Source organism: Candida albicans, chromosome 1, assembly GCF_000182965.3.
Source record: "Candida albicans SC5314 chromosome 1, complete sequence".
Classification (NCBI taxonomy): domain Eukaryota; kingdom Fungi; phylum Ascomycota; class Pichiomycetes; order Serinales; family Debaryomycetaceae; genus Candida; species Candida albicans.
In genome coordinates, this window is record NC_032089.1 from 943,437 (window position 1) to 958,430 (window position 14,994).

The following is a 14,994-nucleotide window of genomic DNA, read 5'->3' on the forward strand; positions in this document are numbered from 1 at the left end:
TGGAGCTTGGAATATTATCACCGGATCAATTTTTTTTTCCAAAACCACCGATTTCTGGGGAAGAGAGCTGTGGTCAAACAACATGCAGTTGAGTATGACTCTTAAGTTAATGGTCACTGTTCAACTACAAACAAATTCAAATAACACTTTTTTTATACGTTAGCTATAATTAAAATTGTTGAATATACATTGACGGGTGTCCTCTATTTGGGTTCTATATGAATAATTCTTTCTAAGAACGAAAGATGAAAATCTTTGGATGCTAATATTCCCTTCTCTAATACCCCGTCATCTACTTTCTGTCCATTGTCTACCTTGATCAAAATGTCCTCTTGAGACGACTTGGTGAAAGAGCACTTTTTTGTATAGTACTCAACTAATCCATGTTCTTTAATCACATCTGCGTGTATAATGATCGTTTGGAAATCATTTAGGGATCCCTGAAACGAAATTTTCTCAAATCGTTCACTATCTAATAGGCATTGGTTTATTATAAAGTCTAAAAAAACTGGAGCAGTATTCCGCATAAACGATGTGAATGCTGTCAACTCAAAATCCTTGGTGGCTGGTTTTGCCTTGCCATGAAATGATCTCAATCCAACACTGGCAATACACCTATTCAAGATCTCATCACTGAATTCGAAATCACTGTCAGCAAAAGTGATCTTTGCGGTGTTTATATCTTCAAGATTGAAAATGGAATAATAACGTTCTGGAATATCATTAGCGAAAACTTGATTAAATGTAGTTGCAACTTTAGTCAAGTCTCGTTTATATCCTTCGTTAGCCAAATCATCAAACTTTTCTTGTTTTCCAAGTAGCAAGTAAATGCAAATCTCGTCATATGCATCAATTGCTAGATCTGACAACACTGTATCATTATTTTTGATTCTTGGTGATTGAATGATACCAAATCTGTATCTAGGTTTATTGTATGAAGCATTGATCAAGTGTTTCAAATTTTCAAACCTTGACGACACGGAGTCTTTGTGCACCCAAGAATATGACAATGCAAGGACTTCGAAAGACATCTTGGAGCAATGAGTGCTACATGGTGAGACTGGAAAGTAAGAACCAAGAAACAAAATTCTTGTTGAGAGGGTAGTGTAGATCGTCACAATTTCTTCTTCTACATATGAGGTGGTGTTGTGTTTTAGTTTCTGGCGAAGCTACTGTTCTTGATAAGAACAATTCAGGGATGTAAATCAATCGAAGCTGCAGATCCAAGAAATGAACAAGAAGAGCAAGAATCGAAACAGAAGCTTATTATAAAGTGTTTCTTTTGTTAGGCAAAGAATTGAATCTAGACTACTAAACGATCGTATAAAAACTTATTTTCTTGAGCATTGTTTTTTTAGTAGGCGGGCACTTACTTTTGTGGTTGCAATTGATTTGAACGATAGCAGATCATCTCCTATCAATTGAAACAGCAACAGCAACGGCACCAACAATAACAACATTCTCTAGAAAAGAGATACAAAATCGTCTTGGCGCAATTTGAAGGTTGGTTGGTTGGATTTTAGCAACACGTATAGACGTGTAGCGTGTATTGATTTATTTAATTTGAAAGACGTGTACCCAGTTAGTTTCGGCGAAACCCATTTTAGGAAATTGGGTTTCCTCAAACTTTGAAAAAATAAACAGTGAAAAACTATAATAAAAACATCCGATATTCGGTCCATTAATCAAGTAATTGTTTAATAATGATGAAGAGCAATTGATGTAAAGATGAATTTCAAACAATTACTAGATTACTTCCATTACACAGTCTAAATATTAATGATTATTGGGAAGTGTATTTCTTAACATTCTTGAATTAAGTTGTGATGACAAAATATGTAATTACCTCCCCTTTCACAATGTACTGCTCCACTCTACAGAACAAAGCAGGAAAAAAAAAGCATGTCAAATGCATAAAACAAAATAATATGGAGACATTGTCAAATGTCATAATCAGGCGAACATATATTTCGACACTAATTCGGTTTAGTTTAGTATGGTCATACCACAACGGAAGTAGTAGTGGTGTTGGAAATGTACAAATGTTGTCTCAGTACACCAGTCGTTTGGAAAACGAGAAGTTAGATTTTGTGTAAGAAAAAAACTGTCGTGGCGGTAGCTCACATCGCATTGTCGGACTATCGCCACATTACCCACGCCTTTAAAAGACAGACAGGGAAAGAGAAGGCGAAACTCTTCGTTTCTGTACTTAACTGATATATGATTTGTATTTACTCATCTACAATACAACAATTGAAACATGTTGTCTGATATGCTCTAGAGAAAATGTATTTGTACCATGGAAATGTATAGGAACGGTTCGGAAAAGCAACCAGAGTGGTGGTACTAATGTGGTTACAGGGTAGTTTTGTGCAACACTTTCCGAGTTCATCCTTCCCCTTTTCCTCTTGCTCCTTCTCCTCTTCCCAACAAAATATAGTGCGACAAAAAAAAATCATTCGATTGTCAACAGCAAAAAAAAAAAAAAATTTTGGCCAAACACAATAGCCACACATTAGTAACCACTTACTATTATTATTTACTTTTCCGCATACAATTACAAATCCAAAACGGAAATGTTCAATAAAAAATTTTTAGTTTTAGTGAATGTTGCATATAAATCTTGTACAATTAATAATAAACACAACATAACATGAGCCCACAGTTTCGCAATCTGTTGATGGAATCATGAAATCAGAATTCAGTACTATAAATATTTCCCTGTTTTCCTCATCTCTAAATATACAAGATTGAACTTTTCCATCTTATTGCTCATATCGATTATCATTAGTACTTTATAAATTCATATTCATCATGCATTCATTTTATACCAGACCAAGTGCGTTCCATTCCAAATCTTCTACTGCTTTACTATTAGGTTATTTGGCCATTTCTACTACTGTGCCATTCTTTTTATCATATAAAGAAACCAATAGTAATGCCATTGGTAATCAACTGTTAAAAGGCACGATATCAGCTAGATCATTATTCACCAAGTTATGAGTTGAAATCTGGACAAGTGACTATAAGTTACACTGGTTGTTGTTCAGTTGCTTGTGTTCATTGCTTCGCCAAAAGTGCTATACTTTTTGCAATTTTATTTGTTTTTGTTATTTTTAAAGTTTATTTGTTTTAATCAATGGGTGTAAGGTTTTTTTTTAAATGGTTATCGGTCCGTATTTTTGTTTTCGTGTTAGTTTTTTATTATTCATAATCATGAGAGTGCTGTCAAGTGCTCGTAGCATCAACAGTAGTAGAATTTAATTTAATATACAAGTTTAACGTTTTATTGATAAAGAGAAATATTCTAATTGTCAAATCAATTTGGTTTGTAATCTGAACACGAGTGGGGTCGGCATCGTTCTTTTCCCACAATCTGTATTTGCTAGCTCATCCCTTGAATTGTCTTAATGTATGTATAGCGTGCAAGGCAGAAAAAGAGGAAAAGGAAGTGGATTGTGGCTAAACAATGGTTCCACCACCGTGGTCACCTGCCAATTATTCTTTTTTTTTTACATTCTTGTCTACAGAGTGATCAAAATCCCCACACCTGTAGTTTCTTCTGAAATGCAACCCAATTATATAGTGGCCAGATACTAAAAAAAGGCTAGGACATGCGCTGTCTATATTTGCTCACATAAAATAAGCAAATATCAGCTTCTATTGTTTTGGTATATTGTTTGGTTGTAAGGTGCATTTATTTGTCTAGATTTGTTTGTTTGATAAAGTGCATCTAAAATCCACTTACTTTTGATTCCTTCATATTTCACTGATAACCCCTCGATTACTTGAAAGGGGGCTCTGATTTAACCTCCGCCCTGCCACATTTGAAGGATTTTTTTTTTATGCAAGTTCTTTTATATTTTAATAATATGTTTGAGAAATATAATCAATTTTTGATAAATATTCGTCAATTCTTTACCCCTAAAAAAAAACAAAGAGCCAAATACATCTGTGTCTTGTTAAAACAATTTTCAAATTGACAAGATTACAAATATAACCAGTTATGATAGTGTAAAATTTAATTTAACCAAATACACGCTTTGTTAGATATGTATTATCAAGCCTATGTACAAATTTGCTTATCAATAACAACTTCTCTATTTACTTGCTTGTTTCTTCCAGTGAGCATCCTTGAAAATGGTTTTGATATCCGTTAACCCATTGACAATGTTAAACATGGTATTTTTCTGTTCTAAGTTTAAATTTGGGTTAATGTTAATGTCATGAAGAGTACGACTGGCCAATTCAGTCTTTTTACCCTTATATTCCAAATCCTTAGTTTGTCCTAAAACAATAGTCTGCACTCTTTCTTTCAAGACATCTTCATTTGGATTTATCTTCCAATTCTGCTGCAAAATAAATCTATTCCTTTGCCCTGGGTATGCCTGATCAATAACTTCTTTTGGCAACATATACGGATATTTTGAATCATTTAATGATAATTTGGCAATAGAGGCTAATCTAGAAGCAACAGTAGCGTTAATACTTGGGACCTTACCGTAAAAGAAATCTTCAGCGATAACCTTTGGCTGTAATGGAACCGGGGTCAATTGTTTGGAGTTGATTGGTCTGGCCACTGTTGGTTTGTGCACTTCTGGTTTGCTTTCTATAAAATTTCTTCTAGGAGTAGACCTTCTGAATGATCTGTCATTAGAACCACTAGGTCTATCGCCTCTGCCATTGAATCTTGCAACTGGTGCCCTTTCTCCGTCAACCGTCTTTGGAAATCTGGACGGTCTTGTGTTACTCCTTGGAGCAAATTCGTTGCTTCTTGGACCACGAAAGTTGGCCTGTGAGTTTCCTTCTCTTTGCTGTTGATGTTGTCTTGGTATTTGTTGGTGCTGCTGTTGCTCACCTTCATTAAAGTTATTTCTGACGGCCCTATTATTAGTAAAATTATTATTTTCGCTTCTTTGCCAACCAGGTCTCCTGTTTCCTGCTTCAAATGATCTCGAGCTTGAGGTCTTATTTTTAAACTCAGTAGCTTTTGCTGAAACTTGATCGATTCTTTTGAAAAGATCACTCAAATTTAATTTAGCGGCATCACCACCATTTTTGCTGTTATTAGAAGAATTGAATCTAATCAGTCCTTTTGAACTATTAACTAGTATTCTCTTTGTAGTAGAGCCCAACATTTGTCACTGATTACTTCTCAACCGGCACAGTTAGAAACAATTTTTGATATCACTGAAAATTTTTTTTGTTGTGTACATTTTCATTGACATATTCGATTTTTTTTTCCTGTCTCTTACTTTCTTGGGGGACCTCCATTTCTAATTATCGACTTGTAGTTCATAGAAATAATATGTCCATCTACGTTGATGACTTGCGTCGTATCTATATAATGTGATAGGTATAAATACAATTGGACTCAGTCTATCAAACCGAAGTAACAGAGCATTCTAAAACGTTAAAAGATTGACCAACAAACTCGCTGTTTCCCTTTCTTCAATCAGAATGGGGGTGTTAGGAACTACTAGTTAATGTGTGACTCTACTGTTTCTTTTTATATGCTCTTCTCAATTCTATAGCCATCAATCAGTTTACATGGCTACCATTAGTGTGATACACCTCTGTCAATTGCCAAAAATTTGGGATCAATTCCTTCTTTCCACCCCATGTTTATCCATATTCAACACTTGAGGGCACGTGACTGCGCATTTTTCTGTCGACCAATCAAATTGCGAAGGAGAGTTTTGTTCGGTAAAGTGCCAATGAAAATTGAGAAACAAGACACAATTTTTTTTCTTTTCTCGCACTAAAGATTCTTTCATTTCTACAAATTTTTTTTCAACATAAATTTTATATATATTCTTCCTCTTTTTCCCTTTCTTCTTCACAACTTCTATTTATATCCCTCCACCAATAAAAAGAAGAAATTATAGAAAAATGTTGTCAGCTCGTCCTGTTTTACGTACTGCTGCTCGTACAGCTACTATTGCTGCCAGATCATCTTTAAGAGTTGTATGTATTGAACACTATTCGACATGGAAAGGAGCAACAGAAATAGAGACGAATCCAATGCAATATTATTTCCATTAATCATATATGAGTACACCAATTACATTGCAATTGAAAGCTACAGCATTCAATGTCACAATTGAACAATTGGTTTTGGAATTGAAGGAAACTACTGTGCTTTAAAATATTGAATTGCATATTTCAACCTACATTTTCATATCTATTCATCTGTTTGCATCATTCAAAGAAGAAATTAGGAGGAGTATCATACTAACATTTCTATCACTATAGGCTCGTCCAACTTTATTAACTGCTCAAAGATTTGCCTCTGCCAAGGCTGCCCCAACTGAAGTTTCTTCAATCTTGGAAGACAGAATCAGAGGTGTTTCTGAAGAAGCTAACTTGAACGAAACCGGTAGAGTTTTATCCGTCGGGTATGTATCAATTCAATTGCAAATCAACTATTGTTTTCCCTCCTCCGCACATTCTGTTGATGGCTTGTTTCGTCCACACTGAAAAATTTTGTTTCAATATTATTGGACGAGGAATTTTTTTGTGCGCGGGGACACACACTTTTTTTTTGTGGGAGGTGGAAAATCACAATCCATGATGAAAAGCAAATATACTAACTTTATGTTATTTTTTTAGGGATGGTATTGCTCGTATTTACGGTTTAAACAACATCCAAGCCGAAGAATTGGTTGAATTCTCTTCTGGTGCCAAAGGTATGGCTTTGAACTTGGAAGCTGACCAAGTCGGGGTTGTGTTGTTCGGTTCTGATAGATTAGTCAAAGAAGGTGAAACCGTCAAGAGAACTGGTCAAATTGTTTCCGTTCCAATTGGTCCAGAATTGTTAGGTAGAGTTGTTGATGGTTTAGGTAACCCAATTGATGGTAAAGGTCCAATCAAGGCTGCTGCTTACTCCAGAGCTCAAGTTAAAGCTCCAGGTATTTTACCAAGAAGATCCGTCCACGAACCAATGCAAACCGGTTTGAAATCTGTTGATGCTTTGGTCCCAATTGGTAGAGGTCAAAGAGAATTGATCATTGGTGATCGTCAAACTGGTAAAACCGCCGTTGCCTTGGATGCCATCTTGAACCAAAAGAGATGGAACAATGGTTCTGACGAAAAGAAGAAATTGTACTGTGTTTACGTTGCTGTTGGTCAAAAGAGATCAACTGTTGCTCAATTGGTCCAAACTTTGGAACAACACGACGCTCTTAAATACTCTGTTATTGTTGCTGCTACTGCTTCTGAAGCTGCTCCATTGCAATACATTGCTCCATTCACTGCTTGTGCTATTGGTGAATGGTTCAGAGACAATGGTAGACACGCCTTGATTGTCTACGATGATTTGTCCAAACAAGCTGTTGCTTACCGTCAATTGTCATTATTGTTGAGAAGACCACCAGGTAGAGAAGCTTACCCTGGTGATGTTTTCTACTTACATTCCAGATTATTGGAAAGAGCTGCTAAGATGTCTGATGCTTACGGTGGTGGTTCTTTGACTGCTTTGCCAGTTATTGAAACCCAAGGTGGTGATGTCTCTGCTTATATTCCAACTAACGTTATTTCCATTACTGATGGTCAAATTTTCTTGGAAGCTGAATTATTCTACAAAGGTATCAGACCAGCTATTAACGTCGGTTTGTCCGTCTCCCGTGTCGGTTCTGCTGCTCAAGTTAAAGCTATGAAACAAGTTGCCGGTTCCTTGAAATTGTTCTTGGCCCAATACAGAGAAGTTGCTGCTTTCGCTCAATTTGGTTCTGATTTGGATGCTTCTACCAAACAAACCTTGAACAGAGGTGAAAGATTGACCCAATTATTGAAACAAAAACAATACAACCCATTGGCTGCCGAAGAACAAGTTCCATTGATTTTCGCTGGTGTTAACGGTTTCTTGGACAATGTTGCTCTTGACAGAATTGGTGAATTCGAAGAAGCTTTCTTGGGTCACTTGAAATCTAACGAAACTGGTATCTTGGATGCTATTAAGACCAAGGGTGAATTATCTAAAGATGAATTAGAAAAATTGAGAAAAGTCACCGAAGAATTCGTTGCTTCTTTCTAAGTTTTGTGACCGAATTTGGGGTTTCTAAATTAGCATTTGAATATTAATTCTCTTTCATAGATGAGTTCACACAACGAAAAACAGAGTGAAAAAAACTATATATATATTTATAAATAAATATTCTACTATCTTATAAGAATAAGAATGAACTAAGGCTCATTGATTGTAACAAAGAAGAAAAGGATTTGAAGATACTTGAGAAGTTTACTTTTCCTGTCCCCTGTTTTGTCAATTTTCCAATTCATCATGAACATAAATAGAACTAGAGAAGGCTGAATACTAAAAGGGCGAGGTAGAAAGAAAAWWMYTTTCACAACTATTTCGTAAGTAAGGTTCATTGTATTATTTGATACTTTGTCCTTTTGTTTGATTTTATCAAACTTTCTTTTCTTACATTATGGGTTTTATTAATCTTTTTGTAATACTTTTCTGGGAGGGGGGGGGCGTTTGTTAGTTTGTTTCGTGTAACATATAACATTAAGTATTTTATTTTGTCTTTGTCTTTGTCTTTGTTAAGAAATTAAAATTTTCTGCTCAGTCGTCGTCATCGTCTATTTAGAAACAAAGTTAAATGGGTGGGAAAAAAAGAATTATGTTTCAAAAGGAGACCAACAACACAAATTGCAAATTTAATTAATTGATAACTTTGGTGTTTTTGAAAAAAAATTTATTTCTTGACACAAATAAGTAATTCTATTCTATTCTGTTTTTTTGGAATAGATTTTTCCCTTTTAAAAATTTTTTTTCCCTTTTTCCCCCTTTTTTTTATAAATCAGATCATTCATAATAGTTTATCACTAACCTCAGCATCTTTCGTTTATACCTATCTAGTTCAAAAATAATTGAGGATGGCAGCATCACCAGAAAAGAGAATAGATGCCAAATCCAATTTAAATCAAATTAAATCACAATTGTATGAGTCAACAACTCCTTCATCAGGCAACTCTACACCTGATATAATTGAAGAACAAAAGTTTGAGAATGATTTGGACTATTTATTGACAAATAAAGAGAATGGAAATTATGAGGAACAAACTGAATTCGTTTCTACGAAATATGACGAGGTCATAATTTCGAAATCCACGGAAACCAAAAATAAATCAAAACCCAAAACTAAGAATAAAAAGTTTACTGTGGCTGATGTAACCAAAGATATGGAAGGTCTTGAGTTCTCCAGTGACGAAGATGTTGCTAATGGAGACACCATTGACAAGAATAAAGAAGAGAAACCAAACAAACTCAAGCTGCAAAAAAGTAGATCAAGATTGAATAAGAAAAAAAGTAAATCAAAACTTAACAAAACTGTTGGAAATGGTTCACCAGTTGCAAATTCAGAAACCCCAATTGATTCTAATCTGCAATTAGACGCAAACAAAGAAGCAACAAAACCGAAACCTAAGAAATCACCCAAAAAGAAGGAAACCGAGTCTGGGCAACCAGAAGAGACCCAAGGAAACAAGACACCAAAGAAAGTAAGATCCAAAAAAAGTAGAAATAACCTCAGACCTAAAGCTCAATCAGATGTCAAACCAACGGATGCTACTAAAACTAATGAAGATAAGAGTATAATCAATGGCAAAAATGGGAATATCAACAAGGAAACACCCGATTCAAAAAGTAATGGCATTGAAGGACCAGAACTGGTAGATAACGAAGAGGAAACAATAGAAAACGGAGAAGACGACGAAGAGGCATTGAAACGTAAGCTTAAGAATAAAAAAAGAAAAGAAAGAAGAAAGAAACGTAATCAATTAACGAAGGAGTCAAATGGTAGTGAAAATGAGGAGTCTGCAGTACCATCTGCACCAACTCCACCAGCTGCCCCTTCACCTACAAAAGAAACTACTTCAAAACCAGAAGATAATCCATTTGTGATAAAATTAAGATCAGTGAAAAGCACCATAAATAAGAAATATTCGGAAAATTTACCCGAAGTGCAGCCCATCAAAACCATCATTGGAATGTCCCATCAACAAATTCTTCATTCAGATTTATCTGATGTCAAAATCAAAACATTAATGACATCATCGTCAGTGTCCAAATATGCTGCTAATGCAGTCAAGTTTGTAACGACTCATAAAGATGACTTATTTGGTAATTTTGAAAACAAAAAGATTTTTTTAACGTTGTGCATTAATATTGCCTTGTATGAATCCCTTGGTTATAAGAAAACTACTAAATTGTACCCTAACGTTTTGGAATTATTTGGAGGATACGCTGAAATTAATTTAGAAACAACTCGTACTAAATTAACGCCATCGAAAAAAGATATTCATCAAAATGATTTAGATTATTCCGTATTGTCTTATTTTGGTCATATTTTGATTTGGGCAGCTCATCAACAACGTCAAGGTAAAGTCCCAATTTTTGCTGATAAATTTGGAATCAGTTTAACTAGTAAAGAAGTTCGCTCAAAGATTGGTGGATACCATTTATGGGATAAATTGTTCAGAGAATTACAAGGAATGAATTCCAAAAGATGGAAACATGTGATTAAGTTTAGAAATGCCTTTCAATACGAAGAGGATCAGTTTATGATTATTTTAAGATTTATGCAGATTGATGAAAACATACCATAGTGTATTGTTGTTTTTTATTCTTATTTTTTTGGTTCTAGTTCTGATGTTAGTATTACCATTTGTTTCCTCTATAAACTAATGTACATTTATTATTATGTTTACTTTTATATGGTAATCTTTTTCTTCCTTGTATGTGTGTAAACCCTCAATCTTGTTGAACTTTTGCATAACTTGGTGGTCTTAATCTTCTGTTCAAGTACTGCACTAACCATACCGGGAACAAACTGATAACTAGCAATAAACCAACTTGCCAAATATAACTGAATGAGCTGACATATGTAAGATTGAAATATTCCAGTAAAAACGGAATTGACCCAATATATGCCAAAAACGTGAGAATTATGGTGCTGGCCATGATCTTGTTCCATTTGTTGATAGATATAGCAACCATAATTAGTTCATTGTAGATCAAGCATGAAAATGATAAAGCAACCATGGCAGTAAACCTCTTGTCCAATAATGTTTGAAAACGTTGAGAAAGCAATTGAATCATACATCCTTGATATAAGGAAATAAATACCCACATAAAAAATGTTTTATATGATAAAGATTTGCCCAATGTTAACTCTTTGTATAATTCTGGATACAACTTTGTCAAATGTTCATCAATATCACAATCCAAAGTGAGTGAAAAGACAGGTGCCATGGTATATATTGTAGAATACCCAACCATCAACCATCCTTGATACAAAGCCAAAGGTTCAAACTTGGACGAAATGGAATAAACAGCCTGAGCAACAGATATCAACAAACCACGGTGAATAACAAACTGTCCCAATTTGGCAGAACGCTTGTACGAGTTTCTTCCGTGCCATAATAACAATTTTGACAAATAGCAAAATTGATCAATACTGAAATCAGCAGCAAGAGATGCTTGTTTACCTTCCTTACCAACAATACCAACACCAACATCGGCACATTGAATCATACTTACATCATTACCACCATCACCAATACAACAAACTCTCTTCCCTGTAATTTTTCGTATCATAACAGCCACATCGGCTTTTTGTTGTGGTGAACAACGGCATGCAATCACTGCAGGTAAATTAATTACTACTTTGAAAAATTCATCAGAAAAATGCTTCATATAAGTGCCCAATGATTCTCCATCAATCAACAAGCATGCATTGGTGTTGATACGTAAATATTCTAGTTGGTTCATCGCCATATCTGGGTGAGAAAGTTTAGTAATCTGATGCACATATTGTCCTCGGGAAATTAACCGAGCACTAATAGATACACATTTTGCCGTTTCCACTTTATCACCAGTAAGCATCCAAATCTTAATTCCTGCATTTCTCAATAACTCAATAGAAGTTTTAACATCACGTTGCAACCTATCTTCAACACCAGTCAAACCAAGTAATTCCAAATCTTGCTCCAAATAATAACTGACAACTTTTTGCATATCACTATCTCTGTCGTGCATCGACAATGACGCTTGTTTGTAGTTATCGACAAAGTCCTCAAATAGTTTAGAACCTAGCTTTTTCTTACCAATAACCAACGTACGCAAACCCTCTCGAGCCATATTGCCAGTCTCTTCATCCAACCAGTCATTTGAGCTGACTATACTTGACATGACAGTATCTGCACCTTTCTGCATAAACCATATATCTTCCCTGTTTTTGTCTTTAACAATAATACCCATTCTTTTAGTTTCTGAGCTAAATGGAAAATTGTACAATATCTCGAATTCCAAAAACTTATTGGTGTAGACATGTAACAATGTTATTGAGTGTCGATCACGTTTGTACAACTTTAACCCAACCAGCTCACAAAACTTTACAATAGCAATTTCATCGGGTGAAGCAGCTTGGTATGTTACTTCACCAAAACCTACATCTTCATCATCATCGTACGTTGGTGTGACATTATGACACAACGCTAACGTCAAAACAAGCTCGCATACTCTTGAACTCAAATCCTTCTTCTTTTGACCAGAATCCAAATGCTTCAATAAAACCTTGACATAGTCAGTAACAATATCCATAGCATCACCAGCATAACTCACAGTTCCCAAATGCAACTTCTTCAATTCCATATCATTTTGTGTTAACGTACCAGTTTTGTCACTAAGTAAGTATTCAATTCTACCCAAATCTTCAGGAATAGTCGATGTTCTAACAATGGTGCCAGCTATAGAGCTATCATTTTGAATTTGAGAAGCATAAACTGATTTTGCCAAATCCAAATTAACTCTTAAAGAAACTGGTATAATTGAAGAAAATAGAATTAAGAATCTCATTATATCAAGATACCATGCGGTTTTCAAGGGGAACCCATGTGCTAAGACCAATACCAACGATAATATAAAGACAACAGCACACAATATTTTGGAAAGACCATTTATCTCTAGTTCCAATAACCCAGTTTTAACCCCGGTCTTGGTTGTGTTCATCAGTTGTCTCGTTTCAATACCAGTATAAATAACCATGCCTACTGCAGTTCCGGAAGCCAAAACTGTATTAGCCCATAATGTTTGATCAATAGATAATGCATATGTTTCATTATTTGAGATTGGGGATGCTGAACCTGTTGTCGAAGGTGACTTGTAGATCAACTGTCCGTTGAAATGATGGATTGATTTTGAAGGATTCCCCACAATGACAGAAACAGAATCAACAATCTGCTTAGTATTTTGTGATGCTTGTGTTGCGGCACATGCAATTCTTAACTTCCAGTCAGTTTCACCATCTAGCTGGTCGGTTTTTATAAACACTTCACCCGTCAGCTCAGAAGATTGCAATAAAATCATGTCTGCAGGTATACGGACATCTTTATGTAATCGCACCAAATCTCCAACACGTAATCCCAGAGCCGGTACTAGTTTTGATTCAATACTTAATGCATCAGAAGAATTTCGATTCAATACCTCGTACAATTCTTGATTTTGCTCTTTATCACGACGGCGTCTTGCAATATCGTCACCCGCTTCTTTCATCATTGTCACTGTTAAAACAAAAGCCAAAGGTACAATATAAGACGATAAATATCCTATTCTCAATTGAGGAACTATTTGTGACAACGCCACCATTAAAAAGTACAAGTTGAAAAAAAACTTGAATTGTTCATACAATATTATTGGAATAAATGTTATGGGATTGTATTTGGCATTTGAAATTGAGTTACTTGGGTAGATATTGTTTGCCTTTAAGTTTGTTGTTTTGGCAGATATGTATCGTTCGTCTGCCATATTGGAATGGTCCGTGTTTCTATAGTCTGAACTTCCGGAGAGTCTAATTCTTTCTTGTTCCAACTCTCTTTTTGCATTTTTAAAGAAATCAACTGAAGATCGAACAAATTTTTTGAATTTTGATGAAAATGATCTTGCCGCTATATTGAGAGATGTGGAGGAGGAGGAAATGGAACGGTTCTGTAAACGGGAATAGATATTAGAATCAGATATTAACGGCACGCTATCACTATGCTCATCAAAGTTATTACTAGAACGGAACGTTTCCAAAGGTATTGCATTAACAGAACTTTGTGAATTGCTCCTTGGGCCATTGCTTTTATTATTAGAAGAATGAAAATAGTTGTTCGAGGCGCTGTGCAACGCTTTATCTAACGAACTATCTAGATCATCAAACGAATCTCGTCCAACAAATGAATATGGCTTAGATGATGACATTTGTAGTAGCAAGTGATATCCAAAGCAAAGGAAAACAAAATAGTAGTGATAGATCTGATTTGTAGAAATAAAGTGTATGGATATAGAATTATTAGCGACAGATTGTTTTATTTTTTTTTTCTATGATTTGTTTTGGCTTAGCTTGATTTTTTTACAACAGAGTAATAAGAATGCATTACGTATCAGTTTTGTGAACTAATTTCCGCGATTTGTTTTTGCAATAGACTTGAACAATATCGATCCATGTTTATTTCACAATAGATTTGGTCTATCAATGTATCTACTTAGAAAGTTAACAATATTGAAGCTCTTTCTCAGCCATGGTCTGGATGTTTTGAGTAACTAGTTTTAGTAGAATCATTTGGTAAAATTACAACTAATAGTACAGCAGGATGTTAATACCTTAATATCGTTTTCATTTACAAAATCATAAATACTAAATAGGTCTGCTAGTGTATATGGTATTATGTGGGTAGATTATATACATTAAGAAACAGGAGAGAATTAGTGGTATTATCATTACTGAACAATTGTTAGTTTTTTTGCAACGTTTTTGAAGTAAAAAAGTTTTCACAAGTTATGTTAGGATCCAAAACCAGTTTCAAAAGGCTAACAATTCCACGCTATGCCAAATTAAACATAAATATATCTGAATACTGTCAACTACAAGTATAAACACCACAACCTCTTTAGTATTTTTTCAAGGAATAGCACTTTGGTGGTTGTCAATTTGTTACAAACCT

General features: G+C 34.9%; 6 protein-coding genes across 6 annotated transcripts; 3 read left to right on the forward strand and 3 right to left on the reverse strand. All coding sequences in view use genetic code 12, as the record gives it.

The window, feature by feature from the left end:
• Positions 1–203: 203 nt before the first annotated feature.
• CAALFM_C104580CA (uncharacterized protein) lies at positions 204–1,031 on the reverse strand (the record flags this gene model as incomplete). The annotated part of the gene is made up of 1 exon (XM_707147.2): positions 204–1,031. The coding sequence occupies one exon, from the start codon at positions 1,029–1,031 to the stop codon at positions 204–206; it is 828 nt and encodes a 275-aa protein (XP_712240.1).
• A 1,783-nt stretch (positions 1,032–2,814) lies between these two features.
• Positions 2,815–3,003, forward strand: CAALFM_C104590WA (uncharacterized protein; the record flags this gene model as incomplete). The annotated part of the gene is made up of 1 exon (XM_019475099.1): positions 2,815–3,003. The coding sequence occupies one exon, from the start codon at positions 2,815–2,817 to the stop codon at positions 3,001–3,003; it is 189 nt and encodes a 62-aa protein (XP_019330644.1).
• A 1,097-nt stretch (positions 3,004–4,100) lies between these two features.
• CAALFM_C104600CA (uncharacterized protein) lies at positions 4,101–5,138 on the reverse strand (the record flags this gene model as incomplete). Its single annotated transcript, XM_707148.2, has 1 exon — positions 4,101–5,138. One exon carries the CDS (start codon positions 5,136–5,138, stop codon positions 4,101–4,103), a length of 1,038 nt encoding a protein of 345 aa, XP_712241.2.
• Positions 5,139–5,892: 754 nt separating this feature from the next.
• On the forward strand, positions 5,893–8,035 carry ATP1 (F1F0 ATP synthase subunit alpha; the record flags this gene model as incomplete). The annotated part of the gene is made up of 3 exons (XM_019475100.1): positions 5,893–5,967; positions 6,256–6,398; positions 6,613–8,035. The coding sequence occupies 3 exons, from the start codon at positions 5,893–5,895 to the stop codon at positions 8,033–8,035; spliced, it is 1,641 nt and encodes a 546-aa protein (XP_019330645.1).
• Positions 8,036–8,883: 848 nt separating this feature from the next.
• On the forward strand, positions 8,884–10,614 carry CAALFM_C104620WA (uncharacterized protein; the record flags this gene model as incomplete). Its single annotated transcript, XM_707150.2, has 1 exon — positions 8,884–10,614. One exon carries the CDS (start codon positions 8,884–8,886, stop codon positions 10,612–10,614), a length of 1,731 nt encoding a protein of 576 aa, XP_712243.1.
• Positions 10,615–10,759: 145 nt separating this feature from the next.
• CAALFM_C104630CA (putative aminophospholipid-translocating P4-type ATPase) lies at positions 10,760–14,251 on the reverse strand (the record flags this gene model as incomplete). Its single annotated transcript, XM_708500.2, has 1 exon — positions 10,760–14,251. The coding sequence occupies one exon, from the start codon at positions 14,249–14,251 to the stop codon at positions 10,760–10,762; it is 3,492 nt and encodes a 1,163-aa protein (XP_713593.2).
• Positions 14,252–14,994: the final 743 nt, after the last annotated feature.